Genomic DNA, 19,820 nt, shown 5'->3' on the forward strand with positions numbered 1-19,820 from the left:
ATTATGGTAATAACCGATACATACAATGAATGCCATGTAGTGATATATGTCGAAACAATTAACGAGATGTTATAGATATAGTTGTTATAGATTAATCAATTATACAACACAAATATAACTGTCGAGTTCGTACCAGTACTTCTAGAGATTAGTGCGTTCATCATATCAGCCTCTTATAAAATTATGTTTTGGACCTAGATCTTTTACAACCTCCTCTACTCTTATGGATCAGAGGAAGTTGAAATTTATCCTTATGCTTATGGTGGTCGCTTATGGTTTCGTGCGAAGTGTTTCACTCATCTCCAATGCCCGCTTCGTCGTCTCCAACCTTGGTCTTAGATATCATCTAAGTATTAGTTTTTCTATCGCGTAAAGTAATTCTGAGCATAGCTCTTTCCATTGCTTTCAGCGCAATCCCAGTACTTGACAATAGTTTTATCTGAGGTGAGTTAGTTGAGATCATGATCTCAGCTTAGTATATGTGTGTACTAAAAGTGGCAAGATCTGATGCTCAAAATTCACCGATTCAATTTCTTTGGCAACTTGCAGAGAAAGTTGTAGTGCTTCTCATGAGCTACATGCTGTAATAATAATACTTGTATGGATATCATTTATATATAAATATAACATTTAAATATAATATCTTGAGAAGAAACTTAAACTATAAACTATCGTTTCATTTGACATAATATCTCAACTGAACGGCTTTCGTTAAGTAGTTCACTCTTAAAAGGAATTGAAGAGTTAAATGGATTTAAGAAGTTTATAAGAAAGTTACTTTTTAATGGATTGAATTAAAACTTTGTACAAATATGAATATTCTATTTAATGTTGAAGATTGAAAGTTTATCTAAGATATATTTCTGCGAGCCTCTAAGACGCAGTGGGATAGCGTCTGTCTATAAACGTGGTGTTTGTGGGTTCGATTTTTTCCTCAAAGAAATAATAATGCTTAGTAAAATATTTTTGTTTTCCTGCTCAAGTAATAAAAGCTAGAATTCAGTTACTTAACATTAGTAAAAATAGCGATATATAAATATCACCATAATTACATGATTATGATAAGATTTCAACTAAAATAAACAAATTCTTTGATTTTACTTGTGATACCGCCCCGCTTGTAACAATATTAATACATAAATTTAAAAAAATTGGCAACAAAACGTTTTAAACTTTACGACACTTGTTGACAAGAAAACAGCTGTAAAAGTATTCTCTATGGAAACCATATATTTGGTTGAAACATTGTTATGACGTAGCAATATTTTCAGAACGACTGAAAAACTGTTTGTACAATTGAAAAAACTAGTTAAGTGCGAGTCGGACTCGCCGACCGAGGCATCTGTACCAATTTTAGGATTGTAGGTCAACAGGAATGTGACTTATAAAACTTGTCAATTTTAAGGTAGCGGGTATTTGCATACTCCTTTGTATCAAATGAACCACAAATATAAGTTTGTAATTTTTTTCCATGAAATATTTATAAATGTAAACTTCGCGATTTATTACGCCAAATTCGTATAAAGCCAAAGTCAATATATATAAATGCTCGTTGATTTAAGAGCTTAATTTTTTTTGAGCTGTAAGACTACATATAGAATTGGATATTTGATATTATAATTTCGAGATAAATGACCTTGACAGACGAACAGACAGTCAAGAGTTATATAAGCGTTCCGTTTTTACATTTGGAAGTGTGGAATTCTGAAAACAGCAGTGTTTTTCCAAACTGTACTGACACTTAATTCACATAACGTTCTCTGACTTTATACACTTCAATTGAGTAAAAGAACTATTTTCTTACATCCTGCGTATAACAGTATAGCTAGTGTCAAGATTCTCTTTTTTCACGGGATAATCAAATTCTCAAAACATTGCGGGCTGAGTGCTGAAATTCAACTCCGCGCGTTGTCAAGGAAAGGCAAGAAAAATATTCAGGATTTCATTATCTTGAGTGGGAATAGAACCCACAACCATCCTTATCCATCCTCGTGGCCTTTATTTGTAATATTATCAAATATTCCGTTGTCCTCCATAGCACTTACGTCGTATACAGTAATGAGTTTAGCGTTTTGCGGCTCTCGTCCCACGTGTCATAGCGGCGTCTGAATTACCGGCGTCTATTTGGTCTGAATGCCTATTCTACTGTTATTCGGCTATTCAGGTTAGATTGTTTCATTTTCTTAATGCTGAACGAAATTCTTGGATGTGTCTCAGTTAGTTGTAGCTCCACGCAGTATCCCGCTTGTGGCAAATTAAATGTAATGTTAAGACACTCTTTTCCCTATTTTCAGCCCAAATTTCAGGATATTTTGTATTTATTGGCTAATCTCAGCGCAGCAGAGAAGCAAGGCAGGCAGACGGAACCTGAGAACCTTGTGCCCCTGCGCCAGGACTAGCCTCAATATTAATATTATAAAAGTAATTTCTTATTATACAGAAATATAAAGTCCCTAAACATTTTACAAGGCCTCGTTATTTCTAATAAAATTCGTTACGTGTTTATATAAAAAGTAACAACAAAGTAAATACAAATTTTGGGCATATTTGATACGGAATTAAATGAAAAATGTATATAATGTAGCTTTTGTTTATTTTATTAACATTAAACATTATTATGAAAATGTAACGTAACATATTGTCTTGTTATACCATATGAAGGTTATGAAAATAATGCCTTCCTTGAGTCGAACCAACACTAAAATTTAATTGAATTAATTCTATCAATTTTTCCTGACATCGCTGATGTCCTGGAGCCTTCGCTGTGTTCTTCGTTTGAAATGGGGGGTTCTTTTATGTGTAGGTACATAATATTTCTGTTCTTTTGTATCTATTAAGCCGGTCGGTTTGTCTTGATGCCGTTAACTTTATGCAGTCGAGGTTTTTAATTAATATTTCATTTAAGTTACGTCAACAGTTTTATAAGTAGGCTTACTATAACTATTTTTTGTTGCTATCATCTCTTGGGAGATTTTTGTAATTGTTGAAATAATGAGTAAGCATAAAAACTAAAAAAATAGGTTGTATTTTTAGTTTTAAAAAAATCTGATATTTCCACATTATTTATAACGTACATTTATATTTTATTTCTTTTAGTTCCATGCTGTATCCAGCATATGGAGGGATAGATAGAAGGAGCCTATCGTTAGGACACTGACGAATTTGAATTCTGTCTTAAGTGCCAACTCAAATCGCCGATTTGCCTTGTCACAGAGGGAGAGAATAAAATATAAATAATTTCGCCGAGTGGGAATCTAACCCATAACCACCTATCCGTCGTGTTTACAATCACACGCTGTACCTTTGCGCCACAATGGGCTTGTGGTTTAAACCTTTCTTGTAGATGAATATAAATTATGCATAGATTTATTTTTATTTGGGCAAACCAAAAATCTTGATACTTTTTTCATTCCCTTCGTATCCATCCATCTTCTTTAAATTGACTCAAGGGAGTAACGAGGTCAATTGTCTCGTATAACCCATGTTGTTTACTTTATACCAAATAATCTATTAAGTATAGTGGTTGAGAGGCCTGTAGCTAATTTAACGATAGCCGTGGGTTCACAATTTTTTATCCTAAGAGCAACTACGGCAGGTGTAGTGGATTACATATAATTATTAAATATTTCATATCTTCGAGTGGGAATCGAACCCATTTACGGTACCACATCCCAGCACTACGACTGGCCTATTACAACTAAAGCCATTAGACAAAATGTGTATATTTAAAATATTCATTAATTTATTTAGACTTATTATTTTAATGAATAGTCCCTCTAAGTACAACTTTAAATTATTTAAACAAAAACCCCGAAAATATACATCAAATAAAGAAAATCTGCTTAAAATTAAGACAAATTACATTTCATCATAGTGATATTGTTGAGAATCACAACCATTGTTTACAAAATCAATGATAAATGAATGCTCGATGTAAAATATAGCGACTCCGGGGACCCCGACGCGTAACGACCCACCGAAATTGATTTTCTTATCTCATAATAAATACTGCGCTATTCGTGGAATCCAATTATAAGTTTCACCTTTAAAATATTAGAAATGCTTTATTTGATCTGAGGTATACGAGGTTTGTTTTGAATTAAAATAATTATAATATGCTTCAAGCAGGAATTGAATTTGTGTCCTTTAAAAGCATTGTTTAATAATGAAACTTTTTAACTGGATTGATAGAGTATGTTTAGTATTATGCATTTTTGGAAACCATTTTTTTCAAACACTTTGCAGTAGTCCTTGGGCACGGGTAGACTAATATGGCACCCGCAAATCAGTGGTGGTGATGTGGTGGGCTTTGTGACTTCAACGGTTTATGGGTCCTATCTGGTAAAAAGTCACACCAACTTAACACAAGGTTCCCTTCCTCAGGACATTCTCCTATTGTGTAATATTATCTCTTATTTTCTGTACATTTTCCTCTATACAACGTGACATGGCGACGTGATTAGTGCTCAACTATCACCTGCGAAACGCCATGAACAAAGAACAACAACAAGAAAAGTGTTCGAAACGTCGAGTTTCCAAAAATGTATAAGACTAAATATGTATATCCATAATAAAACAAATTAGATTCTAAGACACAACCATCGCGTGCTATTACCCAGTTTTAGTATACAAGGTGTCAGACGCCCGCACTGGCCGGCGGAGGCGTCGAAACGTAAAATAGAAAAAGAGGTCTAATAACAAATCTTTGCACCATAAAAGGAAATGTGCTCTCGTTAATACAAAGGTTTCAAGTAAAAGTAAACGATTCGTAAAACTCCGGCTGGAGTAGAGTAGATCTTTATTTTTATTTATACTTTTTATTTTTTTTAAGTTTCTGCCCTAGTTTTATGTATTTTTTTAGCTTCACAATGTATCCTACATAGGCGTCTGATGTGTATCACTGAAGTACGTGAAGTATCGTGACACAGTCGCACAGCCTTTGACTGTAAACACAACGATTGTGGGTTCGACTCCCACTTTGAGGAAGTAATTATTTAATATTTTCATTCTCTCAAGTGGGGATGGATAGTATGAGCACTACTTTTCCTGCACGTTCCTGCTATATGCGGGATACGGCGTGAAATTATTAACAGATATATAAACAGATGTTTACTTTCGTAATCTGGACATCCACTAAGAAGGGATTTTGAAAAATTTTAACCCTAAAGGGGCGAAATAGGGGTTGAAAGTTTGTATGGAAAAATCTTTAAAACGCCACCGATTGTTATAAAATTTTAAATTTAGACTCTTAAAAATATTTAATTGAACATGTGTTTCATGGTTTTCTAGAATTCACCCCCTAAGGGTGCAAATAAGGGGTTGAAAGTTTGTATGGAAAAATCTTTAAATCGCCACCGATTTTTATAAAATTTGAAATTTAGACTCTGAAAAATATTTCATTGAACACATGTTTCGTGGTTTTTTAGAATTCACTCCTATACGCAATACGCAAGCGAAGCTGCGCGCGTCCGCTAGTTATCAATAAAAATAAACATTTGCTTTGGTCAGAGTTCAAACTGACTATCACTGGTGAACATATCCTGTACCAAACCTTAGTTTATTCATTTAAACATCACAAAGGAAAAAGAAACTCACGAATGCTTTAAACAACTACAATTTCACCCATCAAGAAGTGAGTTAAGTGCACTTTAAAATATGAATATTTAAGAATTTCCATAACAAAAGGTTTGTGAACTTCAGTTTCGTAACTTTAAAAATGTGCAAAATCTAGTGTTGTTTTCAGACATTTTAATGCAGTGATGTAAAAAGTTATTTTCATGTTTCGTTTCACACGATATACTTAGCGTTAGGATATTCTTCGTTCATTCTTCTTCATTTAATGCACTAATTGTGGATTCGATACAAATATGGAGGGATTTGAAGGAATTCTCTTCGATTTCCTGCTCCAGAAAGACGAAAACTCTTGCGTTAAGTTCTATTATTTAATAACTTTATAATACATAGCCTTACGCTATATATTAACCTATAGTTCAAGCAATCTGTTTTCGAAGCGAAGAATTGAACATATTAAATATTTTATTTGCTCACACGCTTGTGTCGCTGCGTAACGACGAATTAAAATTATCCTAGTCTCAAATTCAATAAGAAATGAGGAACGGGGTGGCACGTAAAATTGAAAAGTATGAAAACTGTCAAAAATATAATAACAATAAAAAAATTAATTGTCGTCGTACACACGTACGTCGCGTCGTACGTCGGTACAGTATCTGGTTGTAAACGCGATAGCTATCGGTGCAATACCGCCTTAGAGAAACGAATTACTTTCATTTTCTCGTTCTGATAACAAGCCTATAAGGTCCTTAACTTCCACTACTTAACAAAAAAAAGGAGGGGGGAAAGTACGGTACGGAGTGTCTTGATAGGTTCTCTCATTCTACGCTGCTATATGCGGGATACAGTGTGAAGGCAAAAAATAAATTAGGTACACACTAAACAAAATCACATAAAAACGTCCCAAATTGCATTCTGACGGTTTCCGTAATTATTATTAAATCACTGGCAGTCCCTTTTAACAATGACCCATACAATTTGTATCTTAACAAAGCTGGAAAAACCAAGGCGTTATGAATGAGAAGTGAAAACGACGTTGACAAATGTTGTGAATTACTCAGGTCTTTGTTTTAAAGTAGAAAGTAGACGCCGATTACTTTAACGTAATTGTAATGTTTAATAATTAAAATTATTAATTTAAAAAATATATATATATAATGGAGCTGTTGTGGCGCAGGAGTACAAGCGAGGAGTAAGCGGTCGTAGGTTCAATAACGATTTAAGGAAATGAATTATTTTCATTTCCTCGCTTTGGTAAGGAGGCAAAGCATGTTCTTGAGTTCCGCCTTTCAAAACGCAATGCCTCAAGAATTTGACGGAAAGTGGGAAATAGAAATGTCTTAAATTAAACGAAGAGTATTAACACTAGATTCCCAGATTCCATCTGCCCGCCTTACCTTATAAAAAAAATACTTTATTCCATATACTTTGGTGAAGCTAAAAAAATATACAATAACTTCATTGAACGTTGCATGCTTATGTTAATAAATAATGACGAATCAGCATCGGATATTATTACGGATGTAATAGTGATTACACGGGGCCGAAGCCACGTGAGGAGCACTAGTTGTTTATATTTGTTTATCATACAAAATTTAAAAAATATATTCCAATGATTAAAGAAAGCAATTATTACTCAAATAACATCAAATATTATGAAAAAATAAAAAGTTTCAATTAATTTCTGAACGAATGTTAAACTGTGTCAGGCAAATAATAATAATTGGTTTACTTCATACCTCCGTGATAACTTCATAAATGAAAATATATCATTTAATATTTACTTTTCTTTCTGAAAGTGTTTGACTAGTAGCGATTTTTCTAAATACAAAATATTATGAATTTTGTATATTTACTTATTTCAATAAATGTATACAATTGTATTGTATGTTTAATAGATGTGGTATGAAATGACCTATTATTATATTTAAAATATGGAAAACCTAAAAATTCGTCACAAAGTTTTAAAATGAGATAAAATATATATTGTTTTTCTTTGTTACAGAACACCTATGCGTCCAGTGAAGAGTATCATTCAGGAATGCAAGGAAACGAAGAAATGACCACTCTAACAAAATGGCACACAAATGTTGGGAGACATGGCTGAGTATGGCTATCATATCCCTTGTGACGACCACGACCGTTGCTGACTTCACCACGGAATGCCAAAGGCCTTGCGACTGCAGGTGGCAGTCCGGGAACAAAGCTGCAATTTGCGCCAACTCCAGCTTAAAACTCTTACCTGCTAACCTAAGCAGTGACATACAAATATTAGACCTATCTAATAATAATTTACAGCAACTACACCAGGAGGGATTTAAGCGCGTGGGGCTAAGCAATTTAAAGAAGCTCTTCCTAAGAGACTGTAACATAGACACAGTTCATAAGGCAGCGTTCATGACACTCGCCATTATGATCGAATTGGACCTATCTAAAAATCGAATACGATACCTCCACGCGGACACGTTCAAAGGCACTGAGAAACTAAGATTAATAAACTTGAGCAACAACTTTATCGATAAGTTAGAGGACGGTCTATTCCGCAATTTGAAGTTCCTTCAAAAAGTTGAAGTAAGCAATAACAGGATCGTCAGGATCGGAACGAAGGCGTTTGTAAACTTGCCGCAGTTAAAGATATTGAGAATAGACGGGAACAATTTGAGCCATATGAAACCGGAAACTTTGATGGCATTAAGAAACTTATCGGGTTTGGATCTACACAACAATCCTTGGAGATGCGATTGCAACTTGCAAACGTTCAGGGATTGGGTGATCAGCCACAATTTGTACACGCCCCCGACTTCGTGCGCGGAGCCTGCGTCGGTCCACTCGAAACTTTGGAACGAATTAGACTCGTCGAACTTTGCCTGCCGGCCTACTATATTGGAGCCGGTACCGGACGCTACCATCAAAAGTTATGAGGAGAACGTGACTCTGATTTGCAAAGTCGTTGGAAATCCCAACCCGGAAGTTGTGTGGCGGTTCAATGGAAAAATAATTGAGTTGAGGTCTTTCGGTGAAATACGGTATGTAATATCTGAGAACACTATGGACTTAATACGATGGGTAAATTTGACAATACTCCATACCAGATATAGTGATAGAGGGAATTATACGTGCGTCGCCGAAAATCCTGGCGGTAGGGATGAGAAAACTTTAACACTTGTCCTGTCAAGATATGGCGGTGCTGGTACAATAGCTGGCATGGACGCTGACTCCTTCGCCATTTTAGTGGGTTGCTTGACATCAATAGTGATAATTTTTGGGGCTGTATTAGCTGTATGTTATTTTACAACAACGAACGGTGAATTGAAAAGACTGATAAAAACCGACACCCGTTCTTCAAACGGCGAGGCGTTAATAGAGGGCTCAGTCACCTCTGAAGCCGAAAAAGGTTGTAAGACTGATGTTAATCCCGTGACTAAGCCGCCAAGGAAGTACGAGCCCCCGTCCCTCGCCACCGCCCCCACAGAGATGTTGGAGCTTAACAAGACCTTACTGGATAATGACACTGTTTCAGGTAAGATTTGTTTCATTTAGTGTTACCGTAATTAATATATGTATGTTAGAGAACTAAAGAAAACATATAAAATGAGTTGTTGCTCAATGCCACACTTCAGACCGCAACAAAATTAAAATAATTTATTCACCCGTGTGGGAACCCATAGACGCTGTGCGACTACGGCTTGGTGATATAAAATAATATTTTATAAATTTCTTTTATTTATTTACAAATTATGAAGGCAATTACGGGTTACGGGTTCGATTCCCAGTAGGAAGATCGTATTTATTTAAATTTTCTTAATTTTATTACAAGAGTCAACACTAATATCTTAGCACGAGTGTTATTCCCTCTGCATTTTCTATACTATAGGATTTATACCATACTTCCGAATGGTTGACATGAAGATAATACAATAAATAAATAGAAAGCTTTAAGAAGTTCCATCAACACTACAACTACATAGGCCCGCATAAGGGACACACATTACGTCGCTAACTTTATAAGCGTTTTATTTCCGCCACATACTGATCATATTTAGATATTTTCGTTCTATCGGAAAAATGGATTCTTAAATATCTTTTACCTTTCAATTTTCCTGGTTATTTTCGCCGCCCCTAAGTTTTTATTTAATAAATAAACACCTGAAATGAAATGAATTATGTAATTTAAAGTTAGATTTCTCGTATTAATATAAAAAAAATATAAGTTTTATATTATGTATTCATTTTTAAATAATTTTAGTAATAATACCCAATACTTAAGTAATAATACTCAAAAATATGTCAAATTCTGTTAAAACCATCCCATCACAAGAAATAGGCTTTATTGGCAAAAGAAATGATACAAATTGGTTCTTAACGTTTTGAGATGAATAATTCATGCTACTTTAAAGGACGGCCTTTTGTGAATGTGTATTTTTTTGTTTTTTTTTAAGCTTCATATTTGAAATATTCATCGCGTCATGGTACAACGTCGTAGCCTCTCTCTGCAATCTTGCTAGTGGTGTATTCGATTCTCATTCCGAGAAAGGAAATATTTTCATATAATCGCTATGCTAACGAAACAGAGTGCGAAAGAACGCCACGCATTGTCTTATTACAGAAGGAAGATAAAATAGTACTAGTAATAGTACTATACGAATAAATATTTTAATTCACTATTAATAACGTTTTAAGTGCATTTTCAAAACAAAAGGCTTAGTAAAATCTAGAGAACCCTCGCAAATTCCCTAACTCGGTATATTTAAAGTGAAGCCGAGTCGCGATTACGACAGGAGTGTTTCATTAAACCTATTAACACTTTAAGAAGTTCTCAAGTTTGTTTTAGCATAATTTTTACTCAACATTTTAGTTTACGTCTATAATATTTTAATATTTTAATATTATAATATTTTAACTTATTTTATTTTTATTTTTATTTATGTTTTCCCACTTTGCAGGATAGACAGAGGAAGCTTAGTGTCAGGACACTAAGTTTCCGACTTTCCGTTCGAATTCGAGACATTGTAAGTTTGGCATGGCATTTTAAATGGCGGAGCTAGACACAATCGTGGCGCAGGGGCACAAGCGTATGACCGTAAACGGAACAAGTTATGGGTTCGACTCGCACTTGAGAAAATGAAATATTTATTTTTTTCATTCCTTCGCTCTGGTGCAAACTGTGAGTAAACATTGAGTTCCGCCACTCTATATCAGTGGCGTAGCTAGGGTATTTGCTGCCCGGTGCGGCTTGGGGGACTTGATGCCCCCTTTCCTGTTGATGAGTTCTAAAAAAAAAAGGTAATCGTCGGCGATGACTTCTAAAAAAACAAACTTATCGTCGCCGTTGATCGACCGTCGACTTTGATGCCCCTTTCCTTTTGATGCCCGGTGCGGCTTAGAGGACTTGATGCCCTTTAAAATGGTATAAGGTCTAAAAAAACAAAGAAAAAACACACTAATCGTCGACTTTGATGCCCTTTTCCTTTTAATGCCCGGTGCGACCGCCCCGCTCGCACCCCCCTAGCTACGCCACTGCTCTATATGCCAGATTTCGGCCAGAATTCAGTGAAAAGTGGGAACCAGAGTGTCTTAACATTAGACTCCCCCTGCCTACCCTGTTACATGCGAGATCCAGCTTAAGATTGGAAAAAAGAAAATATTAACAAATTTAAGATTACAAAGCATTGGACAACATCCAAGAGCTTGAAATTCCAATCCCATGTTTAAATTTTTTATATGAAAATTTAGTACTCGATAAGATTTTTCCGTCTATTTTTTCATTCGATACACCGAAAGCTAAAAACAATATCGAAAACTTGGCACAAATTCGCCTTCGTTCTAACTTTAATTTTGGCACAAAGGAGTTTAACCCCGTTAATTTTTATAGCAGACGGCACGACAACGGTTCAAGAATGTTTCATGAAAATAGTATTCTGTCGGTCCTAGTAATTTATGAGGGGACTCGTGTACCTAACTATAGTTGGAAGTTGAAAATAATGGCAACTCTGCGTTAGACGTGGCCTATCATTGTTGCTTTGACTCCTAAATTAGATAATGTTGAACATGCTAGGTTTTAGTGAGTTGTGTTTTTTTTTTAGTTGTGTTGGTACACGATGTATGCGCAAAGCAGGGTAGGCAGAGGGATTCTAGTTTCATAATACTCCTTTCCCATTAGGACTCAACTCTCTCAACGCCGCTAATAAAAAACAGTATCTTGACAATAGACCCCTTGCCTGCCTAATATTAAGATACTATGAAGAATAAATAAGAACTACAGTAAGAAAGTTTGTAGGTAGATATTATGTTAAGGCCGTTCTGTTTTAGTTAGGCATAAAATAATAAAATAAATGTTGAGAATCGAATACACAACCGTCTTGAGTACTGTCGTTGTCTCAGTACGCTTCATTTATTTTGATTTATATTCTACTAGTCCTCAACTTCTTCCGCAACTTTATTTATGTGAACTTAAAGACACAAATTGGGTCGATTCTTCTCATTCCCCTCGGGAATTCTTTCCTCTCCGGAAGAAATCCTCTCTTAGTGCTTCCTAATTTGCTTATATGCTTAACTTTCTTAAGCGTCGATTAATACTTTAAAAATGTTAAAAGGTAATTAACTAACTAAATCTAGCAGTTTGTGTAGATTGACTAGAAGTCTGTCAGTCATTCAGTAACAAAGAAAGAATTTAATTTATTTTATGTAGCTTGTATTATTTACGTATACGAATTAAAAAAAAATAGGTGCGTCACAAAGGAAAATACATATTATTTGCCAAACGTTATTACAATATAAGCTGATTAAATGTAAACAAAGTTACAAATTAGGAATTTATAAAATACGTATGTTTTTGATCGCAAAGCTAATATCGCTTTTGTAAAATATTTACCTAAAAACTAGGTTTTAATTTTATTAATGTCTTACAAAATAATGTTTCAAATATTAACACTCAGTTTGTCTTTTGCAGCTCCAGCGGAGGAGCTTAAAAGGCAAGACATCGAGCTACCAAAACTATCCAAAGAAATACTCCTAGATCGTATACCTCAAGATTCTCAAGCATATCCTCCAGATTTACTATCATTCCCTTTTAGACCTACCAGCCAGATATCTCCAGCAAATGGGACAACCAGTCAAGAAAGAGCGGTAAATAAGGAAAGTCCAAAATCACCAACTTACAGCGTAACGTCCATCAATTCAGCATTATACAGCCGATTACACAATAGTAGCTATCAAGAGATGCCACTTGTTGCAACAAAGGGCTATGTAACTTTACCTAGAAGACCTAGACTGAGTTATCCAGAAAATACTTTACCTTTTACTAATCTCAATGGTGTTATACCATACTATGACAATTTTAATAATTTCAAGTTGTTTAGCAACGGTGGAAATTATTACAGTCTGAACAAAAGTGAAATGGATTTAGGTCCAGTTAATAAATTAGGATTTTTGGACGTCTGTGATGATATCGAACCAGCGCCTTCACCAGCTCCCGGTACTCCTCATGCCACAATACCCAGAAATAGTTTAAGTTCTCCAAATATTCACAACCAACTCTTAATGCTACAGGCCATGTCGAATAAACATATTCAGAGGTCGACAGAACACAGACCCTTGAAAGTGACTTTGACCGAAAATGAAAGTCTTTTGAAGATGAGAGATTCTAAAGGTTACAGTGTAAACGTGGCAAGCACTCTAGGTAAAACACGAACTATATCGAATCCGACGCCGAAAACGAGAAAACGACCGGATGTTAAAGAAACATTCTTAGATACTATCGATAATGCCACTCAAGTTTAAACTTTTGTGGCAATAGATTACTATACAAGTTTTATAGTTTAGTTATGGTTGTTTAAGTTAATTGGATAAATTCATAATGGGCCTCTATTTGTATATTTAATTGTAATTAGTAATTTTAATTCCAATCAATATTAGTTCTTATTTAGTACCGTAATTGAAATAAATATGTTGCTATATAATGTCACCAATAATAATTAAATTTTAAAAATATTAATTTTGGCTAATTTTTAAGTCTTAATATATTCTACATGCTGAAAGCAGATTTTAAGTTCTTGTTGCTGTGTGTATCCATCCAGATTTTCATATAAGCCCTTACATCTTCGACATTTAAAGGTTTCCTGGAAGAAATTGCTTGAACCGATAAAGCGACTGTGGTATAATTAATTACACGCAACATTAATTACTATTCAATACATTTTGATTCATTTCTATGTCCTTATACCGTAATTTTGTATAACATTGACATTTTGCACTTTTTAATTCAGTGAATTCATTCAGGTGAACTCGGTCATAGAAGCATAAATAGTTTTTCCACATTATATTAATATACATTTGATTGAAAATTGTAATGCTAACCTTGTGAGATGTAATTTTGAGGGCAATAAAGTACGAGTATATTTCTATTTACATCGTTATTGGTTATGTTTTTGTAAAATATTTACAAAATATTTTTCTCATATACTTTTTTCTGTACATAAATATTATATTTGTATAGCCCATATGACAACTTAATAAACTTAAACTTAGAACTTGACATTACTTTCGATCTAAATGTAATTTGTTAGAGAAATATGTCCAAATTGATAGTGGATTATTATATTATATTATTCTTAAGAAAATTGTATAAATAATTATTAATATATTTAAATGTTTACCAAAAAAATATGATTCTAATATTGGTGCTTTTGAATAATAATAAATTGCAGTATAGTACCCAGTGCTTCGTTTCCCTTTTACAAATTATGTGGTAATTTATGACAAGATTTAGCTACATCTATATGTACTTATGAAATAAATATATTGTTTATAATTTTAATTAAGTTTACAATCAAAGAAAAATATATAGAAATATGTAAAAAAATAATACAGAACGTATCGGGACTCAAACCCGAGTTTCTTGTAATTCAATGTATTTATGTTTCTAAATATGTTTTAGCTTCACGCTGTATCCCGCACATAGCAGGTTAGGCAGAGGGAACCTGGGAACCTAGTATAGAATATATGAAATCAACCCACAACCTGTCGCGTTTACAGTCGCACGTCACGACGGCCTCATTCAACCTCAACTTTCTTTCAAAATAAACAATTTATACTTACATAGATGTGACTAAATCATCAAAATAGAAAGAGTGTAACGATTTTCTAACATAGAAATTACTGTATAGAAGAATTTAATCGAAAATAATTTCATAATAATGATTAAAATATTCGCTTTTAAATAAATTTAAAGTGTAAGTGAATTTTAAATTGTGTTTTGAATGTAAAAATGTATATAATTCTAGGAGTCAATGTGAAGTTACATAAAACTTAACTTTATGTTGTATACCGCATATAGCAGGGCTGGCAGAGGGAACACTCCGCTCTTCATGCATCGCCTAAGACATGATGACATATCGGAACTCAACGCCGCGATGTCTTATTACCAAAGAAAAAATAAAAAAATCATTCCCTCGAATGGGAATCGAACCGCAACTGTCAGACGTTGAGCCGCTTCGCCAGGACAGTCTCACCTGTATAATAAATAGTTTAATTGTATTAGTGGGTTACTAAATATTTTTTATTACTATGTAAATATTGATTATGAAAAAACTTGTGTTGAAAAGGTCTATAAAAATATATAAGAATGTAATTTCTAACTTTTAATACTTATTAAATGAGTTAAAGTGAAGCCATCGTGGCATAATTGCAATTCAAATATTTTTATCTGTCCACTCTGATAGACATATCGCGGCGTTATGTTTCGTCTCTTAGCACGCAATTTGAAAATATAACGAATAACGTAGTGTTTTATCACTGGTCTCTCTCTCTCCCTGTCTACCCTACAATGTCAAATAGAACGTGAAGCCGAATAAAATAATAAATTCATTCCATTATTTTAATATTTTATTTCATAGCATCATATTGACCTGTTTAGGCTATAAGAGGTGAGAATATTGTAAATTGGCGTGTTGAGTTGGATGGACCAATAGAGTGGATTGAAATGTAAAATAAATACAGTTTTAAATATGATTTTTGTTTTATTATAAACCTTTTCCGTTAATCTATCTATCTATCTATCTATATATATAAAAGGACTTGTCCTCACTGACTGAGGTAAGACGCACGCACAGCCGTAATCGCTGTGCGTAGAAACGTTAAATTTGGACAGATGTTTACTTTCGTAATCTGGACATCCACTAAGAAGGGATTTTGAAAAATCTTAACTCCAAAGGGGTGAAATAGGGGTTGAAATTTTGTATGAAAAAAAATTTAAATCGGCAACGATTTTTATATAATTTGAAATTTAGATTTTTAAAAGTATTTAATTGAACACGTATTTCATCGTTTTCTAGAATTCACCCCCTAAGGGTGCAAATAAGGGGTTGAAAGTTTGTATAGAGTTTTTTTTAAATCGGCAACAATTTTTTAAAATTTGAAATTCAGACTCTTAAAAGTATTTAATTCAACACAAGTTTCATTGTTTTCTAGAATTCTTCCCCTAAGGGTGCAAATAAGGGGTTGAAAGTTTGTATGGAAAAATCTTTAAATCGCCACCGATTTTTATAAAATTTGAAATTTAGACTCTTAAAAATATTTAATTGAATATGTGTTTCATGGTTTTCTAGAATTCACCCCCTAAGGGTGCAAATAAGGGGTTGAAAGTTTGTATGGAAAAATCTTTAAGTCGCCACCGATTTTTATAAAATCTGAAATTTAGACTCTTAAAAATATTTCATTGAACACATGTTTCGTGGTTTATTAGAATTTACCCCTAAATACGCAAGCGAAGCTGCGCGCGTCCGCTAGTATATAATAATAATATAGGAATGCTCGACGCAGCGTGCAGATGCACTAGCGTGACTTTTGTGGGTTTGATTCCCACTCGAAGAAATGAAAAATTTAATATTTTCGTTTATTCGCTCTAGTGTCAAGGCAAAGCGTGTTTTTGAGCTCCGCCACTCAACACGCAATGCCACCAAATTCAAAAGTGGAGAGCTCAGTTCTTGAACACTAGGCTCCCCCTGCCTACCATCCTACTTGCAGGATGCTGAGTGTAGCTGAGAGAGAAATAATAATGACGCAACGTTTGACTGTAAGCCCAATGGTCCGATTCTCACTTGGAGGAATTAATTATTTTACTTCCTTGCCCTAGCAACAAGACAAAGTGCAGCAGCATACAGACGTAGACTTGTGTCCGCGGCGACCTCATTTGTAGATTACATACAACCTAGTGCTAAGACACTCCTTTCCCCAATTTCAACCGAATTCTCGAAACGTGTTCAGTGGCAAAGCTATATAGGCTGCGCCTTGCCTCGTCAGAGCGAGAAAATTAAAATGCGCCTGTGCCTTCTTCATATATCCCATTAAAAATATCACGTATATTATGTTCGACTAACTAAAAATTCAATAAATTGTTTAAAAGCGTGCTTAACTACATCACCTTGACGAAAAGTAGCAAAGGTCTGTAGGTCTATAAATTAAAATTAACCTACGAACACTACTAGGTAAAGAATATTAAAAAAAATTCAAATTGTTAAAAAAAAAGCAATTTTATTATTTCTAGTCAAGGATTTACGTCTAAATCTAGATATAATCAACGTCACAACAAAACGTAACAACAGTAGAAGTGTAATTACGTGTAATTTAGGCCCCAAAAAGTTTATAGCGCAAATTACTTAATAATTAAGAAAAAATTGGACAATATTACTGAATACAAGGACGGAGTAATTATTTTAATTGAATACAATGGAGGGTATATGTGTATATTTCGCTTAGTGTTATTATTAGCTTTATTTTATTTTTTGTTTGTTTTAAAAAAAGTCAGATTCATGTCTCTGCCTACCCTCCTCTCCACTTTCTTTCCAATTTTTATAGATTTTGCGAGTTGAGTGTTGGAAGTCAACGCCGGCCTAAAACGCAACTGCTTAAAATTGTACCAATTAAGTACGGAGAGCGGAACAGAGAGTTTTTAGAAAAAATTGAACAGAACGGTATTCTTTGTGTTTATTTTCATTAATATTATCTACAACACTTATTTGAACCCAAAAGGTAAATAAGTAATACCTTTCAACGACTCTAAAAGTAAAAGGTTTGAAGCAAGAACTTGACGATTTGGGTCATGTAATTGAATTTGGGGACCATTACGTCCACTTTTCTAGTGTCAATGATATAGAATTAAAACTTTTTGTTTAGATTTTTGTAATGTTTACAAATACAAATATTATGTTTTATTTTTTATAATATTGTGTTAAGCTAATGTTCAATTTCTATTACTCTGACATAATTATATATCCTGTCCCTATTACCATTAAACTCAATGTAGCACTTTGTCATGTTACCAGAACGACTAAATGAATATAATCCATTTCCCGCAGTGGGAATCGAACAGACAACTATTTCGTTTACAGTCACAACTTGTGCTGCCATAACAGACTATACATAAGTTTTTTCCCGCAAAAGTAGAAGTTACACGCTTTTTCCTACACACAGCGTAGACAAAGAGAAACTAGTGTCACGCTTCTCCTGAGTGAAGAAATTAAAAATATATATATATTCCCCCGAATGGGAATTCATATCAAAATAAATCTAAAATACTTAAACAAAATTCCCACATATTTAAAATTACTAAAGCCATTAGAGGTTTTTTTTAGTATTTTCAAAATAAAAATACAAGCATCATATTTTATAATATTTGGAGTGTATAGGAGCATAATAGCACTCACAGAGATGTCAAAAGCTGGAAAGTTTTTCCAGCTACTTTGCCCTGGACAAAGTTGAATATATCGACGCCTTAAGTTTTGAGGAGCATCAAACTTTGTTTTTCTGTTAAAAGCTCAAACCTCTAGGTACAATATAGGTTTATTAATATTAATATTCGTTAAAGTTTTTCTTGCTTGGTCTACACTTATATAAACAAGCCGTTGTGGCGCAGGCGCACAAGCGTGGGACTGTAAATTGGACGATTGTTAGTTCGATTTTCACTTGAGGGAATGAAATTTTTAAAATGTTATTTTTTCGCTCTGTGAAAAAGGCAAAGCACGGCAATACGATTTCCAGAGCGGAGTGTCTTAACACTAGGCGCCTCTGTCTACCCTGCTAAATACGGGATACAGCTTAAAGCTAAAAAAAGTATGTCTGTTATACCCTAACGCAAAGAGCTGTTTGTTGGTTTAATCACATTTACACCTGGAAAGTGGATAAAACGCCCACAAACTCAATTAGCGACCCCAAACGTTCTTGGTGTTTACGCAAATCTTTTAACAAATAAAGACTGTCTGGAATGAGAATTATTTTTACTTTTGAGAATGCTTTTCATTTATAACATTTATTCTAATCTCGCAACTAAAAACATTTAAAGTTGAAGAGGTCAGTCAGACACAAGAGTGCGGCTAAGTAAGCGCGACATGTTGTAGGTTTGACTCTAACTCGGAGTAATGAAACATTTAATATTTTTATTTCTTCGCTCTGGTTTCGAAACCATATATGCCTCCAGAATTACTTCTACCACTGCTCAGTGCAATTACCTACTGAATTAAGTGAAAAGAGGGGATCGTTGCTATTACATTGATAAATGGTTCCAAAGATCATTTATTTCAAATATCTCATTATTATATGTATATAACATAACTATAGGATGGTATAGAACATGATTTTTTAACATAACTCAATAATTTACACAGAATAAAGAACACATTTGCTGTTTCTTCTTAATCAAAAAAGTGAATGTGTAATGAGAGCCAAGTTAATAGTTAAGTTAATATTAAATAATGCGTTGATTTTGAGTTCATCGATAAAATAATCAGATTAGAGAGAATCTCCACTTTACCAAAAAGAAAATCCCCGAGTGGGAATCGAATCCAAAGTGACTTGTTCAAATACCTTCTTTCCAACTATGTACACCAGGATGGTATCATATCAATATTGAGTTTCAAATGTAAATAAAATTTACAAAAGTTAACCCAAAAATAATTTTGAACGTCAGCTTCATTTGAAGTGAAGCGCATATTTGGGTTCAATTATAAATATTTGAAATTTAAATACGGCATGCCAGCGTGACTCGCAAAAATTATGTTAAAATATAGACGACAGTAAACGCAAGGCCGGAGGCTGTCTGGCGGCCTCCTTTACACCGTTACATAAATACATTTATACAAAGGTTGTTGTAGAGGAATGGAGTGTTTCAACACTAGGTTCCCTCTGCCTACCCTGATGTGTAAGGGATACAGCGTGAAGCTGTATTTGAATTATTTTTTACAAGTAAATATTTATAA

General features: G+C 34.0%; 1 protein-coding gene across 3 annotated transcripts in view; it reads left to right on the top strand.

The window, feature by feature from the left end:
- LOC146533214 (uncharacterized) overlaps positions 1 to 15,579 on the top strand; it is a 183,278-nt gene extending 167,699 nt beyond the window's left edge. For all 3 annotated transcript variants that reach the window (XM_085196795.1, XM_085196794.1, XM_085196796.1), the window contains 2 exons: positions 7,577 to 9,091; positions 12,521 to 15,579. In XM_085196795.1, coding sequence (XP_085052921.1) covers positions 7,648 to 9,091; positions 12,521 to 13,350 — 2,274 coding nt within the window. In that variant the 5' untranslated portion in view covers positions 7,577 to 7,647 and the 3' untranslated portion in view covers positions 13,351 to 15,579. The remainder of the gene's footprint in view (positions 1 to 7,576; positions 9,092 to 12,520) is intronic.
- Positions 15,580 to 19,820: the final 4,241 nt, after the last annotated feature.

The sequence above is a fragment of the Heliconius melpomene genome, chromosome 13 (assembly GCF_056956725.1).
Source record: "Heliconius melpomene rosina isolate 202511_hmr_F chromosome 13, ASM5695672v1, whole genome shotgun sequence".
Taxonomy (NCBI): Eukaryota; Metazoa; Arthropoda; class Insecta; order Lepidoptera; family Nymphalidae; genus Heliconius; species Heliconius melpomene.